Here is a 16548-nt window from a genome sequence, read left to right as displayed (position 1 = left end):
TGAATACTTTTCCTTTGTTTTAACTTGCAGCTTAGCCATGCTCTTCCAATAAACATGTTCTGATAAAGGAAAGGAACTGGTGTGGGTTCCCAGCGGGTGTCTCATGTGTGCCGGTGTCTCTCGTGCACAGGCTAATGTGAGAAGTAGAAAGTGGGCTGGAGTGAAGGCTAGCACTTGGATGGAGGTTAACTAAAAGATCTGAAAACCCCCAGTGTCCTCACTGGTTGTGCTTTGAATAATGAAGGATAATATGCAGATGTGGTTGTGTGCCTGGCACAGTGTGAACTAATGAGGACCTGTGAGTGTATTCATGTATCCACTCTCTACAAACACCAGAAAACATTTGTAAATGACTTGTCTCACTTCAACTTTTGTGATTGCGTTTCTTCTAGTGTAGCTGACATTTGAGTCATAAATGCAAAAATGCAAGTGTGTAAGGTTAATTCTGAAATGTTTAATTGCAGCAGGATGTCTATTTTCTAGTGACCTGCCAACAAGGTTCTCAATATATTGCAAAAAACCACTAATACCCTACAGCCATGCTATTGGCTCTGCGAGGCTGTACTGTACAGCGGTGCTCTGTGCTAACACACTCACAATGACAGTGTTAACATGCTGATGTTTAACAGGCATAATGTTTAGGATTCATCCTCTGGGAATGTCTGTGCAAAATGTTCATCCAGTACAGTGTTGAGAGATTTCACAGCAGAGTAGTGAGAAGAAAATTAGACAGCAACTCAAACAGTAGCTGACATTTTCTTCCTGTCTGCTTACTCTGATAAAGCAGAACACACGAGAGATGCACGAGGCAACATGTGGCCTCTCTCTGATGGCCTCTCTCTGATGGCTGCTCTGACCGAGGCAAATCCAAGAGATTGTCACAACTCTGCGATTCAAGCACTATCTTACCCCCATGCCTGAAGCTGTCCCCCCCCCCGAGGGAAAATTACATCCATGTTGACTGAACAGATGTTGACACGCAACTTTTATGTCTTATTCTGCAGTGACAGGCCCCCTACATTAGTGTTCTCGGGGGGGTTTGGTTAGTATTGGTAATACTATTAGTTAAAACATTTAAAGATAATCTATTAACACTTTTTTTTTTTTTTTTTTTACAGATTTTGTTACAGTAGTATATTATATTTACTATTACAAATGTATAACTTCATGATGCTAAAGCTTATGTCATTTTTCTTGCATAATCCATTTCAGGGTCAACTTCCTGTTTGATGTTTGCCCCACCTTCTTACGTGATGTCACACCAATGAGTGCATGCAATTTTGATCATGTGGTTTCACAGCTAGGGCTCAGCTCACCTCACTGAGAGGCTTAAAGATTGAGGCGGTTTCAAGCAATAACTGTTCTATCCTCCATAAAAAAGGCAAAATTATGCAGAAGAGCGACAGTATTGTATCAGTTTAAAAATAAACACAATTCAAATTTCAGCTTGACATGTGACAGGAGGAGGCAGGAACTGGTGACTGATCCGACAGACATGTACAGTTTTCCCATGCACTCATTCACATTTGCCAAACAAATGCTCTCCGCTGATTTTGTCCACTCCACTCCGGCTGATAGGATCATATTTTACACTACATGCAAAGCTAATCCTGGCTAATTCTGCACCCTGTCCTTAATATCCTTTTATTATTATTATTCTAAAGTAATGACATTGCCTACGTCAGATGCATGGGAATAGAAAACAAAATAAAAAACAAAGTATAGTTTATAAGTATAAAACTTTTAAATATGATGCAAATGAGTTGTGACCAGTAAAACGTGAATGCTTGTGAGGCCATCTGAGAGTAACATGCCACATGCACATCTTTCACTGTCTAAGAGGAAATGAAAGTTGGAATTGACACAATTGTGAAAGTAATGTGGCCTTTTGTCTTCACTGATCAATGTTAAACTCAACACAATGTCTTGGAAGAAGCAGGCTTTAATGTTGTGGAGTTGAAAAGTATGTACTGATTACGAAAGAACTGAACAAGAATCGCTACTGCATGTGCTGTGTCAGTGTAAGCAAAATTTATGGGGTGCATGCTGCCTCTGAGCTGGGAGGCAAGAAATAGTTGGCAAGAGACAGACTGGCACGAGAAGAAGTCTCTATTTAAAAGGGATAGTCCGTAAGTATTAGACATACATACAAGTTAGGGGTCTCGGGAGAGATGGCTTAATATGACTAACACACCAATACTCGAAATTAAAGTTGTCCTGTTGTCCCGGGAGCTGGCTCACGTTTTGACCTTCTCTCTCACTCTTTCTAACTGGATCTCTGGATTAGTATATTCCTGTAGTTTATATGTAAATAATTAATCCTCTCCCTCCCTTTGTAGTTTTTTAAAAACTGTTTTACTTCAAATATACGATGGCCCTGTACTGAGATTGTGATTATTTGGCTAAATAATAATAATGTTCAAAGTGTGTGTATGTAAATTTCCATTGCTGTCAGAAATTGATTTTCTTTTGCACTACAGTTTGCAGTGATGCATTAATGGATTGAACAGATATGTAAGAGCAGGGAACAGAGTCATTGAAGTGATACAAGTTACTGAAAGTTCTAAACTATATTTATTAGGTCGCCTTAGCGATTAGCTCAGATCTGATCATTTTTGTTTGGCTGTTCACATTTTTTTTTTTTCAATGTGGCTCATATCAGATTCCAGTGTGAACAGGTCATGGCCTTGAAGTGACCCACATGACGAATGTTTCTTTGAATGAAAGTGGCACAAATCAGAATGGAAAAGATCAGATTCCATGTTGTCATAAAAAAAAAAACCAGATCTGAGTCACATATGAGTAAAGCAGATTTGGGCCGATTGTGCCTGCAGGGTGACAACACATGCAAGACTGATTCTTGTTCAGTTCTTTTGTATTCAGTGCATACTTTTCAACTCCACACAATGAAAAACAGCTTCATCCAAGACATTGTGTGTAGTTCAACATTGATCAGTGAAGACAAAATTCCACATGAATTTCAAGATTGTGTAAATTACAACTTTAATTTTCACTTAGACAGTGAGAGATGAAGACACAAAAACACCCTTCACAAATAATGACATGCCCATCATTTCTAAAGCTTACACATGACTCTAAACCTGCTTTCCATCAGTCATCTCAACGCAGACTGAAAGCTGGCCTGTTATACTGTTGTATGGTGTGTTGATCAACCCTAAAAACCCAGTGTGAGCGCACACTAGAGTGATTCCATGACAGTGGAACTCCACAAACACAACTTGAGAGCTTCCAGGAACAGAAGGCTGATTCCACAGAGGAGGTGGCGGATACGGTGCTAACAGTACTAGCTTTGTAACAGAAACACTACAACAGGTACAGCTGTTACTCTTTTCGCACAGATATATTATAAAAACCTGTCAGACATCAAATAAAGAGCTCTTCACTGTGGATTTCACAGGGCTGAGACTGGGAAACACAGTTCAGTCACACGTTAAGAGCGGTTAAAATCTCTGAGGGAAACTGTTCTGTGAGTATTTATACCGCTCTGCTGCAAATGTTTTTTTCAAAATGACTCATTAAGGTTGTGATCCTCAAAAAACAGAGGGAAATTAAATTGTTTTAATTATAGGCTGTCTTTTAGAACACCATTTGTGAAAATGATAACTCATACCTTTAATGGATGTACGTAAAAGCATCAAACCCTCCCAATGCCTAACCCCTCTAGGTCAAGGTCATGCACGGATTTCAATTTTCATCCAGTCTGAGTGCCTGTAAATTTGTCTTCATGGACAGCCATGCTCATACACAAAAGATGCATCCAGAGGCACAGCCCACAGAGGACGCACTCCACATGTGGGATATATCGAGCAATTACCCATCAAACAAATACAAGGGTCTTTTGGTTTGACTGTATCAAAGAAAAACACTTTCTGCAAATTGTGTGTAGCTCTGATTTGGTGATCACAATCAACTGGTACGATGACCGAAAATAGAAAATTGTTGCAATAAGAGAAGCAGCAGGACACAGCAGTGTTCAGCAGCCAGCAGAGACGCTCCCTGTTCATTCTCTGGCTCTCAGAGTTTAGCTGTGCTGGACATAATACGGGTGAATGATGTCCAGGCCTCCATGTAAAACTGTTTATGATATTTATTAAAGACACTAATATAGCCACAATATACACATAAACCTGCACACATTTGCTTAAGAATACACACACAATGCTGATTTCTCCCACCCCCCGCCTTACTCAAGTGATTTCCCAGAGGGGCTAAAGGAGCTGGGAGCTGTTGACATGTCCTCTTTGTCAGTCGCTGGGTCGTAGCTCTGGTACGATTACCAGAGCCCACGTGAAGAAGTGTTAAAGGGGTTGTCAGCACAGCCATCAGCAGACTCAGCGAAAAAAAGCGGGCAAAAGAAACAGAAGTGATACTGGTATTATTAATTTACAGCACACAAGGCAGCTGTCTCCAATATGAAACATGCAAACACAAGACACGATGACTGGAACATTACATCATTGTAGAGCTTGTTCTATTCCGTCAAAATACACCTTAGACTGTGCAGTTTATGAGGATTGCTTAAAGGAAAATCCACCCAGACAAAAAAAAAAACATGTTCAAAAAAACTGCTATTGGCAATGTACCTTACATTTGTGGGCAGATTCTCTCCATTCTGCTCTCCTTACATAAGAGATTCAGCGATTGCACAGGTACAAAAGGACAAAATGCAAGGCAGCCACATGATCCTTTGTTGTAAAAATTGGAAAACCATTTAATCTTGCTCTTAGTCCTGATACAGGCCCATCAGACTGTATCACAGTGCCATTTCTGGCATTTACTGCTCATAAAGTCACATTCAGAACTGCTCAGCAACAACACACACAAACACATCGGTGTAGTTGCAATGCATCCTCCAGTTCAGCAGAGCTCTTTTTAAATATTTAAGTCATCATACTGTCAGTGGACCAAAGCCGGACTGGTTCTCTCTTTGCTGAGCAGACACTATGCTGACTCCACCAAGAACAAAAGTGGAGACTCTGCTGTAATCTGTTGCGTGTCACTCGTGTGCTCGATGTCTCTCAAGGTGCAGCAGCAGTTCGTTTTGAAGTCATCCTTCCAGTAAATTCAAAAGGAACAATTCAGCCCTGTGCCTCATGAATGAAGGATTAACTGACTTGGCAACTGGTTGAAATGAGCACCACTTGAGGCAGACGTGAAGCCATCGCTTGTTTTAATTAGACACCTTGTTTTCTGATTTCTTTTTGTTATTGTGTCTTAAAACAGAAAAAAAACAGGAGTAACTTTCTGCTGAATGAGGTTGTTTCAAAATAGGATTAAAATTACTATTGTACAGTTACAGTCATTTTCTCAGTCATATTCCCCATGCTGACAAGTCAATCTTACACCAGAAATATGAAATAAGCATGTTTATTAGGCCTGCAGCAAACTATTATTATTATTATTATTATTATTATTAATAATAAATAAGTAAGTCAAATTCTCTGATTAATGGTTTAATCATTTTGTCAACAACATTTTTGTATGCACAAAATAAACAAAATGTTACTACTGTTAATGTTAATACTGAAGAATGCTCAATTCTTCAAGGGGGCGTTCTTTAAATTGCTTATTTTGTCCGACTAACTGTCCAAAACTCAAAAGACATCTAACTTAGATTATTAAAAAGAGAAGTCCTGCAAGTCCTCATGTTCGAGGAGCTGAAACCAATAAATGTCATCCATTTTCTTTGATAAATGACGGTAAATTATTAATTTTCTGTCAATTGACTAATCAATTAATCATTTCAGCACTGGATCCCACTCCCTTGTTCATGGGCTGGAGGGGGAAACCTGTAATCAAACCTTGAATCCCTGTGTGTTACTGGACTAACTCCTGGAGAGCAAACTAAAAAGAAATCCTCAAATTATTTGGGACCATTGGGTCGCCTGGTGGGACCCCGGACCCCAGGTTGTACAGCACTACACTAACCCCTTCACACAAGTCCTCTGGCGGGTATGAGGCAGCAGCAGTTTACGACAGGTGCATGACACAGATCAATATGGCACAGTATTGACGTGCATGCATGCTGCATTTCAGTGCAGCTCCCAATCCCATGGCGCAAAGTGCGTGCCCGAGCGCGCGCGTGTGTGTGTGTGTGTGTGTGTGTGTGTGTAAAGTGGTTGAAATCCAGTGCAACTGCAGAGGATCCGATATCCTTACGATCCACTGAACAACAATACCCCACGGTGAGGGAACACGTGCAGGCTGATCCATCTGCATTGCACAAGAGCGCGTTCTGCTTTACTTCCCCATATTTACTCCCGACTGGCCCCGCGAGCCACGTCTGAACCGTGAATGCACTTGAAATGAGATGATCTTAAAAGTTTCACTTACCCAAATGAGTGCTCGGGCGTGTTTGAGCCCCTTTAAGCGTGTCAGTGAAAGGGATCCACAGGGCTGTCCCGTTCGGCTGGACGCACGGTGCCGGTTTGGTTCACTCTGCTCACAGCCGAGTAGCACACAGGCATCCGTACGGGCTCCCGTGCTTCAGACGTGTGGCTGGATCAGCTGCTGACCTGAGCTGTGTCCCATGTTTCACACCCTCTCTCTTCCGGAAAACACGGACAGCCCAGCCTACACTAGCCTCTGTTGTCTACAGTGAAGCCCCACAGAGTGAAGACACCCAGCGGCTGATGGTACACACAGCCCGCAGCTGGCTGCTGTTGCGATGTGCACACACACAGACACGCACACATACCCACACCTACACACACATAAACACACACGCAGACAGCAGCAGAAGAAGGGCGGCTCACACACACTTTGGGACCGCTTTGTTGCACATCGACCGCGCACGGCTAACCCCAACTTTTATTATTCGACAAGAAATGAAACCATGGGTCCTAAGACCCGCCCTGTTCCCCGCACCATGGCCAGGATCGACCCATAATTCACTGCTGGGATCCACACTATCACAGTCCACACTGTGAGACACAGCGTTACACACACTGGGAATAAGATGATGCTGTATAGCCACAGGTGCCACATGTGGAATGTTCTCCTCTGCCCCTCCATTACAGACTGGATTTAACAGACAGTGGAGTTATGGAGGACCAGTCCAGCTAGCGCCTCTGCTGGCCACTTCCTCTTTCATTTCTCAATTGACAAAAATTCAAATGAACGTCTGAGTAATTAATGAAGATAAGCAGAGCTGTCAGTTCTGACTGCAGAGGGTAACAGTCTCATTACTGACTGCACTGCAGTGTGCTCAACATGTTGTAGCCAATTGATTAATCAGCTACGGACATCAGAATCAATTCAATTTCCAGTAGATACGTTTAACCTTTATTTCCCCAAGGGGTGTTTGCTGAGGGGTCCTGCCACTCACATTTAGACCTACATACAGTTCCACTTCTTCTGAGCTTCATGATGAACTGTAGTCTCCTACTGTTAGACAGTGAGCAGCTCCAGTGGAGGATAGATAACTTCCAACAGAAATAATACAAGCCAGCGGGCATATTAGATGTACAGTATGAGCTTGAAGATCCTAGCAGATATGTTTTAAGACTATAACATTACTCTACTAGGATTAATAATTTGTCTGGTATGAGTTTTACACAAAAAAGTTCATTTAACAAGTTAAATATTCTGAAAATTATATCTGCTCATTCTCATATTCATATTCAATTCAATTCTAAGAACACACAGGAAAGTGCTCCAGGCCATCATTCATAGAGTCCATTGGGTCCTACTGAAAGGCAACTATTTCTGTTAACTACAAATTTAACAACATATCCATTTGCTGTGATCGATCACTGAGGGGACATATGATAACATATACTGCAACCTGGGGGTCGGGAGCTCATGGGAGGTCGTGGGGCCTTCTTGATTTTAAGTGGTGTAAGAAAACTTATATACACAGCAGGCCAATATCTCAGCATTTTCTTCACTTCTGTGAAGAAATGTAAATGTAAAGAAGAGTAAATGATGTTAAAACATCCACGCTCTATTCAAGAGAGAGTTAGAATGTGGATTTAAGTAGTGGACTAACACGTGCTGACAATTCTAGCAGGCCTGTGTCAACATGACTCAGTCTCTGAATAATACAGTTCATAATGCCACTAAATCCACTATCCTCCTTTAATCCCATGAATCACCACTTCCCCTCTGAATACTACAACTGTGTGTTAACAATGACAGAGAGACATTGTTATTTTTCCCCATAACAGCATCATTGTGAACATTCTCACTTATATACACCTGCAATCTGTTCACGAGACATTAACCAGCGGTGGAGGAAGTACTAGCAGTAGATCATTTACTAAAGTAGGCTCCTAGTACCACACTGTAACAATACTAAACAAAATGTTACTTCAGTAAAAGTAAGTATAATCAGGAAAATGCACTTGAAATGTGACCCATGTGACTCATTATATCATTAGTTAATCGTTACCCATCCATTCATGTGTAAGCAGCATTCTCCTGGAGTCTTTGGCAGTTTTATGTAGTAGTTACATAAAAGTTTAGTTTTATTTACTTCTATTAGTTTCCTTTTTTTAAAGTAACTATTGGATGGACAGAATAAACAATAAATAAATCATGATCATAAAATCATTACAAGGAAAAGCAGCAAATCCTTATGTTTGAGACATTTTTGCTTAAAAAACAATTATCAAAATAGTTGACAATTAATTTATTAAATTGATTAACTGACTTAGTGTTTCAGCTCTAATTATATGAACAGTTTTATAGTCTCTTCAGCAGGTCTTTTGTCTGCACAATCATTTTTCATTTGGAAAGTAAGCTGTAGCTGTCAGTGCAGTAAAAAGTACTGGTAGTGTAGTTTACAGGAAGTATAAAGCAGCATATAAAGTAAATACTCAAATACTCATTTTGTTTCATTTCACCACTGGCTTTACAGTGAGTGTACCGGTAAACACTGCACAGTTTCTATGTATCAGCTGTAAAACCGCAGTAACTGGTTGACCAAACAGAGAGAGGTTGTAGTGCATGCTGCAGCCCTGAGAGGACTATCCTTCCCCTGTCACGGCCGTGGGGAAAGTTCATTTCAAGTTCATTTAGTTTCTTGGCAACAGCTTCAGCCTCACGGCACAACACCGGCTGACACCATTGGATAAGGGGCAGAATGTCCTCCCTCACAGCACAATCAACCCCCAAATTTCAAGTATTTTCCAGCCTTTTCTGTCTCATGGCAGTTTTCTAGACGTGTGTCCCCAGAGAGTCCACTGCACAGCGAGCAGACTCTGTTTATTCTCATATGAGTCACAGTGTAAAATCAGCCAGCACACAGCCTTGTATGTGCATAGTAAGACTGGTCTAATGTAGACATGGTGCGTGACCGGATCATTATCTAAGATCTGTAAATCTTGCTTGTGTTAGAACTTTATCCTGGTTTCACAGCAGTGATGTTTTTAATGATATCTTACGTGGGTAAACTATAATGACACCAACATAGTTTTTTCTATATATTCTACTGCAAATGTAAGCAATTCATAATCATGTGGGAGCAGTAGTCAGTTTCAGAAAAACAAAGAAAAGTGTGAATCATAGAGAGAAAGAAAAACAGAACAGTCGTAAAAATCCTGGTTTATTTTCATTCAGACTGTTTTTGTCATCCAACTCCATTTCATCTTTGTTTGTGCTTGTCATTTTAAAAGTCAGCCCCTGGGGTCTTGTTATTTCACCTCCACATATCCCAGGGCATGACGTTTTTTTTCTTCTGTTTTATCAGTATTTCATTGTGTCTAATCGATTTTGTCATTTTGAAAAAAAAAAAGCTCATTACCAAATGTTCCTTATCACAGCGCTGCTGTCCTGATGTTGCTGTGACTTAAACAGAGCACATAAATCAACCAGGGGACATTTGCACCCTATCATTACATGCAGTGTTCCTAGCAACACAAAGAGACAGAGTCCACTTCAACTAAAATTCAGACAAAAAGAGCCAATTGTATTCCAACACCTTTGTCCCTGTGTGTGGCCATTCCATTTGTTCATCACTGAGTCAAGTTTTCTCAGCTGCTGTCCTCAGTCTGTGTTTTTGTGTGTTTCACTGGGACAGCGCCCCTGCTGACTTTCCTTATCCTGCATCCCTCTGAGGCTCAGGGTGGAAATAATGGGCTGGTACTAATGAGATCCTCTTCTATTTTCCCAGCAGCCCTCGGGATCCAGGAACTTCCCCCTGAGAGGGTGTGTGTCATTCCCACATGTGAGATCTGAGGAAGCATGACAAAGTACTCACGGCTGTGTGGTAACTGGTAGCCAGACAGGCCGCTGTAGGTGCATGTGATTGTGTTTAGGCTGGATCTAAAAGATGGGTGCAGGTCTCTGTTTCATGGAGAAGACAGAAGCAGCAAAGATTCATTGGGTTGGTCTTCCTTACACAACAAAACCAGTCCCCATTTCTTTTCCTTAAGAAAGATAGGGACATACAAAACATCCTGACATGACCTTATAGCTTTATACTTAAAGAAAAGGTGGTGTAATATCCCCCCCTGCTGGCTCCAAAGGTTCAATGCAACAGTTTGTTTGGTGCAGTGTTGTTCTAATATTGCACATGCAGTGGTGTAGTGTTCACAACTTCAAATGCATTCACACAATTTGATTTGACTTTTGGTTCTGTTTTTTTACACAGCGGCCATGGTTTTCACACTGAGCTTCCGTTTAAGGTATCTTACCTTTTATGTGCATGGTACTTTGTGTATTTTAATGTCCTTATGTATACAATAGTTTTATTATTAATATGATGAGTTCACTGTAAAACCAGATAAGTTAATTTAACTTTGTTGAAATGATTATATTTAACACTAAATTTTGTAAGTTAACAAAACATTATTGATCAAGTATCTTTAGTCATTTTAAGCGACACTGACTTCATTTTGAATTTTTTATTTGTATATATATATATATATATAAAACCTATAGTAAAAGGTACTTTATCCAAATGTTTTGTAATTTACAAAATTGAGTTTGTTTGATGTAATCCATAAAATAAAATAATTTATGGCATTACAGTGTAGAATGTTGTCCTGTACAATGTTGTTATTGATTGTCAATAAATTCAACTCCGACCAAATATATATATATAATACTGGCAATGAACCAAACCCAACTTAACATATCTGAGGTGTCTGAGCAGACAGAATATTACAGCTGGTGTGACAAGCTATTGTACAGTAAACAGACTGCCTCCAATACTCTGTTTCTCACCACGGTGTGCAGGTATGATGTTATGATTCCATTGTGTCTGCAATTTAACTTAACACCCCCCCCCAACATCTCTCTCTAACCCCAACTGGACACCTAGAGCCAGGGTCTGTCCGAGGTTTCTGCCTCTTAAAAGGACGTTTTTCTTTGCCGCCGTCGCCAAGTGCTTCCTCATGGTGGTACTGTTGGGTCTCTGTAAATAATGTTATAAAGAGTACAGTCTAGACCTGCTCTATTTGAAAAGTGTCCTGAGATAACTTCTGTTATGAATTGGAGCTAAACAAATAAAACTGAATTGAATTGAATTGATGTAAAATACTTTTGTGTAGGACTACTAACTGAAAACCAGTCAAACCTGTATGTGACAACCTGGGAAGTGTGTGGGAGAAACTACAGTGGCCGCAAAACATGCAAAAAACACCAAAGGCCCCATCTACAGGGTTTGGTTTGTCCGTTCTGGGCTACTGTAGAAACATGGCAACAATTCTTATTTTCAAGTGATTGTACACTAATGAAAACATACCTTGAATATTATATTCCATATCTGCCAATAGATCCTCCTAAATGTTACACACTGGACCTTTAATGTTTTTCAATATTGGATGGAAAGGGCATGTTTTGTCTTCCATGTTTCAGACGGTGTCATCCAACTCTTCTCTGATTGGTCCAGTCTCAGAGTAATTACAGATCACAGCCACCTGAGTGATGTGTTTCTGTCTGTACATTGCTTCTTCTGCTTTGTGATGTTTTTTTGATGATGCTCGATGGAGATTTCACTTACATCAAATGTTTATCTGTTAACTTGTATTTGCTGGGAGCTGTCAGTACAGTGTGCAGATCATTTGTCTGCCTTCAGTTTGGTGCTCACTAATCCAGCGGCGGCAGCAGTTATTTGGACGTGTGTGCTCTAAATTCTGTCATGAATAGTTTTGGGAACACCTTTTGAGCGTGTACTTGTTTTGCAAATAGGGGGGAGTTTTGGTGTCTGTGTCACTTATTCTCTTTTGTTTCAAACATTGCATTACAATGAGAAAATATCTTTCTACTGTTGCATTCACCCTGAAAAATGGGCCAGTTTGAAAAAAACCCCAAAGTTTTCCCCACTTCCCCTTGTGGCATATTGCCATGCAGATTGTTTTATCTTGTGTGTCCAGGTTTTGAGATAACGGACTCTAAAACCTCTGAAAGGAAGTTTGTTTGGAGTCTGTGAAGATATTCAGAATTATACACACAATACCGGTCAATAGTTTTCATTGGGACCATTTTTTGGGGGAGAAAGTAGTTCCAAAAGAAAACTGTTCACAGTGAGAAAAGATCATCTCATATTTAAAATGGTACATGACAAAAGAACACAGCCTCTGAATAAATAACAAGATAAATTATCTTTATTTCCACGTCTTTGTCATTTATAAAATTATGTGTCCACAATTAATATTAACAAGGCAATACAGAGAATCCTTTTAATTTCTCAGAGGTGGAACTCGGGCTCTAGAGACTTTTTACTCGTCCATACAGACAAAGAAAAGGGAAGCGTTGGTAAGATGTTACTGATCACTCCTTCACGGTTAGTAAAGGTGGTTATTCTTTTACAGATGGTAGAAGACGCTGGAAGAGTTGTCAGCCCATAAGGATTGTCAGGGGTCTCTAGAGCCTGCATCCACACCAAGCCCTTCAATGTACAGTCATAAAACTTCATAACCCAGGATTCATCACTGCTTTATCGCTCAGTGTAAACCAGACACAGTTCATTCACAAATCCTTGAACGTTCTCACACCGGGTAGCCATCATTGAAATGATCAACGTCATCGTCCTTAATTAGCATAAGCATGATTCTTGTCTATCTTAAACATGGTAACGTCATATTCTTTTCCCTACAGTAAGACACAAAACCCCAGCAACTGTAAAAACCAAACGGGAACAATGAAGAAACAACCTTTCTATTCTACAAAACAAAAAAATTAGATCCTTAGATACCATGTGCTCAAAGAAAAATAAAAAAATGGTTTCTCGCAAGTCTGTCTGTTGTTGATAAGTAAGTTTCATTGATGTAAGTTATCAAAAAATTAAATATCATATACTGTATAGGTTATTATTACAGTAACATGGTTCCATGCGATCATTTTCTCATCTTCTGTACAGAGTTGAGGATTCAGTAGTAAATAACAGGGCTATACAGACCTATAGTGCCTGGTGGCCAGAGTGCCAGCATGTTACAGAGCTATGGAGACCTGGGACAGGGACAGGTGGTCTGCTGGTCCGGACAGAGGTGCCACATTCTCATGGTGGTGTAAAAAAACCAAAACATAATGAAGAAGTCACTGAACGTAACGACTGTTTTATGTCAAGTAATCAAAGTAATTATTTACTTGGGATAAAGGGTATTCTGGTATAAAATGTTAAGGAATATTCCACCATTAAGTCTTCTCACATTGCCAAATGTCATCAGGCTGTGATGTTCAAAGCCTCTTTTTGTGGCTGGTGATGTTTTTAATCTACTTTTTAGTGTACTTTCATTTGCTTCACCAAAGTCTGAGTGATTTCCTACTGTACAATTCCAAGAATGACCCCAGAGTGCACGTGGAACTGGAAATATGATGATGTCATGCTAACCAAGTTTAGCTAGTTATCCCCTAGAGTCTGAGAAAAAAACATCACCAAGTAACAAAATAGACGAATGCAACTACATACAGTCCTGTGAGCAAAAGCAGATTGGTCACTAATGGCTACAGTGTTTAAGGAGGGATTTGGAAGGAAATGGAAGGGAAAAAAAGATAATCAACTGTCAATAAAGCCCAGTTCATTTAATTTAAAGAAATTGCACAGAGATCTTTGCAAAGGGAAAAGTCCCTTGAAGATCTCTGTAATCGAAACGTTGCTTTATTAGACTAATTTATATTTATTATGAGGGACTGACAGTGTGTGCCGATCCAATTTCCTATTTTTGTTTATCCAGCACCTTCACAATGTTTTTTTTGTTTTTTTAATTAATATGCACTCTTCTCTATCCCTTGTGGAAGCAACAGTAGACCAAACACACCACTGACCCCCCACCCCAGAGCACCAGGGCCCAACACGAAACCCATAATTAAGACTTAAAGACACAATCCAAATCCTGTGGGTTCATTCAGTCAAATACATTACTATTAAGTCATTATAAAACAATACCCAAGTGAGTTGCTGAAGCACTGAGAGAGCAGGAGGAGCTGAGGGAGCAGCGCACAAAGCACAACAAAGAGGGTTTCCCTATCAAACATGCTGCAGACCAGGTGGACATTCAGAGTCTTTAAGACCTCAAGTGATCAGAATGAATATCACTGATAGGGCGCGTATGAGTGAGAGTGGTGGCGGTGGGTAATTAAAGGTTGGCGGAAACACATTCATTTCGACCACATATTCAATGTGGAGGTGCAGTGGGCTGTGTAAGAGTGCATGGATGTTAAATGTGCTTAATATATAAATGATTCATGAGCAAGTGAGACAATCAGGCAGTTTACTTGCCAATCCCTAACTTACTTACTTCAACTACATCAACTGTGCGATTCAGTGACTGAAAAGCCTATCGAGGCAAATTAGACTAATTAATTCAGGTAAGGCTATACAGTATGCACACACACCCTGGCGCTGGTGCAGGCTTAGAAATAACTGAATACATTAAAGGGATATCAACAACATGAAACTCCAGGACAATCAGTCTGCACAAAATGTCACGGAGCTTCATCCCGTTGTTCAGATCTACATTTAATTTAAATATTTGACAGAGAAAATTTCCAATGGCAGCACAGCAGATGGACATTAAAGTGAGGCTTAACAGGACCAGCTGGGTGGACTGGCTGACAACTGCTCTACAGGTATGCTGGTTTGGTTGCTGTCTGACATTTTTAGTTCTTTTATTTTTGCCAAGTCTGTGAGCTGACCTCAGCTCCTCGAATTAAGAGCCGAAGGAAGCGGCCAAGCGGCGTAAAGCTATTCACACCTTTAGGTGGAGCAACATCTCTCCACAACCTTAACTAGAGAGCCCGATAACATCACGAACCCCCGGTCCCACAGCTGCCTCCTCGACACAGAGCGAGAAAGAGAGACAGAGAGAGAGAGCAAGACAGGAAAAAAGGCAGAGTAATTCTGCAGAAAACACAATCAATAGGAGTTAAGACTTTATATGTGGCGAGAGTAAAGAGCGATGAAGGAGCAGCGCTGTGACAAACTGGCCAAAGATACAATGGTGTTGTGCTGACAAGGCTGTGCTCTCGCAGAGCCGGCTGGAAGTCAGTGCCAGTAGTGTGGGTGGCAGAAGCCTGGGCAGTACCTCCAGATAATGTTTTCGTGGACACACACAGGTACGATGGCTCTCTACACTGGTCGTGCCGCCCTCCAGAGCCGGCTGTTTTAACCTTCCACATTCTTGCTGATGCTCTTCTTTTGCCAGTGTGTACATCAGTCTCTTTCCCATGGCAGGCCTCTCAATCTCTCTTTCGGTCTCTGTGCTAATTTCAACCCCCCTCCCCTCCCCTCCCCTCCCCTCCCACCCAGTATTATCAACCTGCGCTCCCCTGTCCTCCCTCTCCTTCCCTCCCCAAAGTCCAGTTACTGCACCACTATGTTTGTACTGTAAAGTCAAAAAAACCAATGAGCAGAAATCTTTAAAAAGCAGAGCCCTGGGAAGTTTTATCTTTGTGTTGTTGTTTTCTTCTGCAGTTGTTTGTTTTCTTCTGCAGTTGTTTCTCGCTCTCGCAACTATAAAGACAGGCCTGCATCCGCCTGTACACACACACACACACACACACACACACACACACACACACACACACACACACACACACACACACACACACACACACACACACACACACACACACACACACACACACGCTCATACAAAGCCATGCTCGCAGGAACACGCATGCTCTCTTCTTGCACACTCGCTCTCATGCAAGCCACTGCTCATTTCTAGTGGTGGTTTGTCGGACATGCAGGAGTGGGGAATGAGGACAGGGGAGAGAAAAGGTTCCTAGCTTGTAAAGGGAAGAGGATAGGCGTGTGTCTAAGTGTGTGAGTGTGTTGAGGGAGAGGTCTTAGTTCAGCTGCCATCTCCTGCGATATTTCTTCTCTTCATCACCTGCCGGGGATGAAAGAAACACGCCATTTAGAATACATGACAGCTAGTGCGATCAGTCTATAGCTACGAGTTTCTACTGGAGAGAGAAGAAGGCATGAAGAGGTTGGAAATAAGAGTACCTTTTCACAGAAGGTGAGATAAAAAGAATTTAGGCTGAATTAGAAATGCAGGAGAAAAAAAGAGAGCAAAAGAGACTTGTCAGTAAAATCTGATTTTCAACATTGGAAGAATTTTCATGGTTTGAATA

The 16548-nt window shown here is 40.9% G+C and overlaps 2 protein-coding genes across 3 annotated transcripts in view; both read right to left on the bottom strand.

Moving 5' to 3' along the window:
- The window catches only part of camkk1a (calcium/calmodulin-dependent protein kinase kinase 1, alpha a), a 60156-nt gene extending 53321 nt beyond the window's left edge, over positions 1–6835 (bottom strand). For both annotated transcript variants that reach the window (XM_051400327.1, XM_051400328.1), the window contains exon 1: positions 6355–6835. The gene's annotated coding sequence lies outside the window, so the exon portion shown is untranslated. The remainder of the gene's footprint in view (positions 1–6354) is intronic.
- A 5715-nt stretch (positions 6836–12550) lies between these two features.
- atp2a3 (ATPase sarcoplasmic/endoplasmic reticulum Ca2+ transporting 3) overlaps positions 12551–16548 on the bottom strand; it is a 45174-nt gene continuing 41176 nt past the window's right edge. The window contains exon 21 of the mRNA XM_051400309.1: positions 12551–16301. Within this exon, the coding sequence (XP_051256269.1) occupies positions 16258–16301 (44 nt within the window). The 3' untranslated portion in view covers positions 12551–16257. The remainder of the gene's footprint in view (positions 16302–16548) is intronic.

Source organism: Dicentrarchus labrax, unplaced genomic scaffold (assembly GCF_905237075.1).
Source record: "Dicentrarchus labrax unplaced genomic scaffold, dlabrax2021, whole genome shotgun sequence".
Taxonomy (NCBI): Eukaryota; Metazoa; Chordata; class Actinopteri; family Moronidae; genus Dicentrarchus; species Dicentrarchus labrax.
Note: the sequence above shows the minus strand (reverse complement) of the source record. Positions and strands in the feature narration are given on the sequence as shown.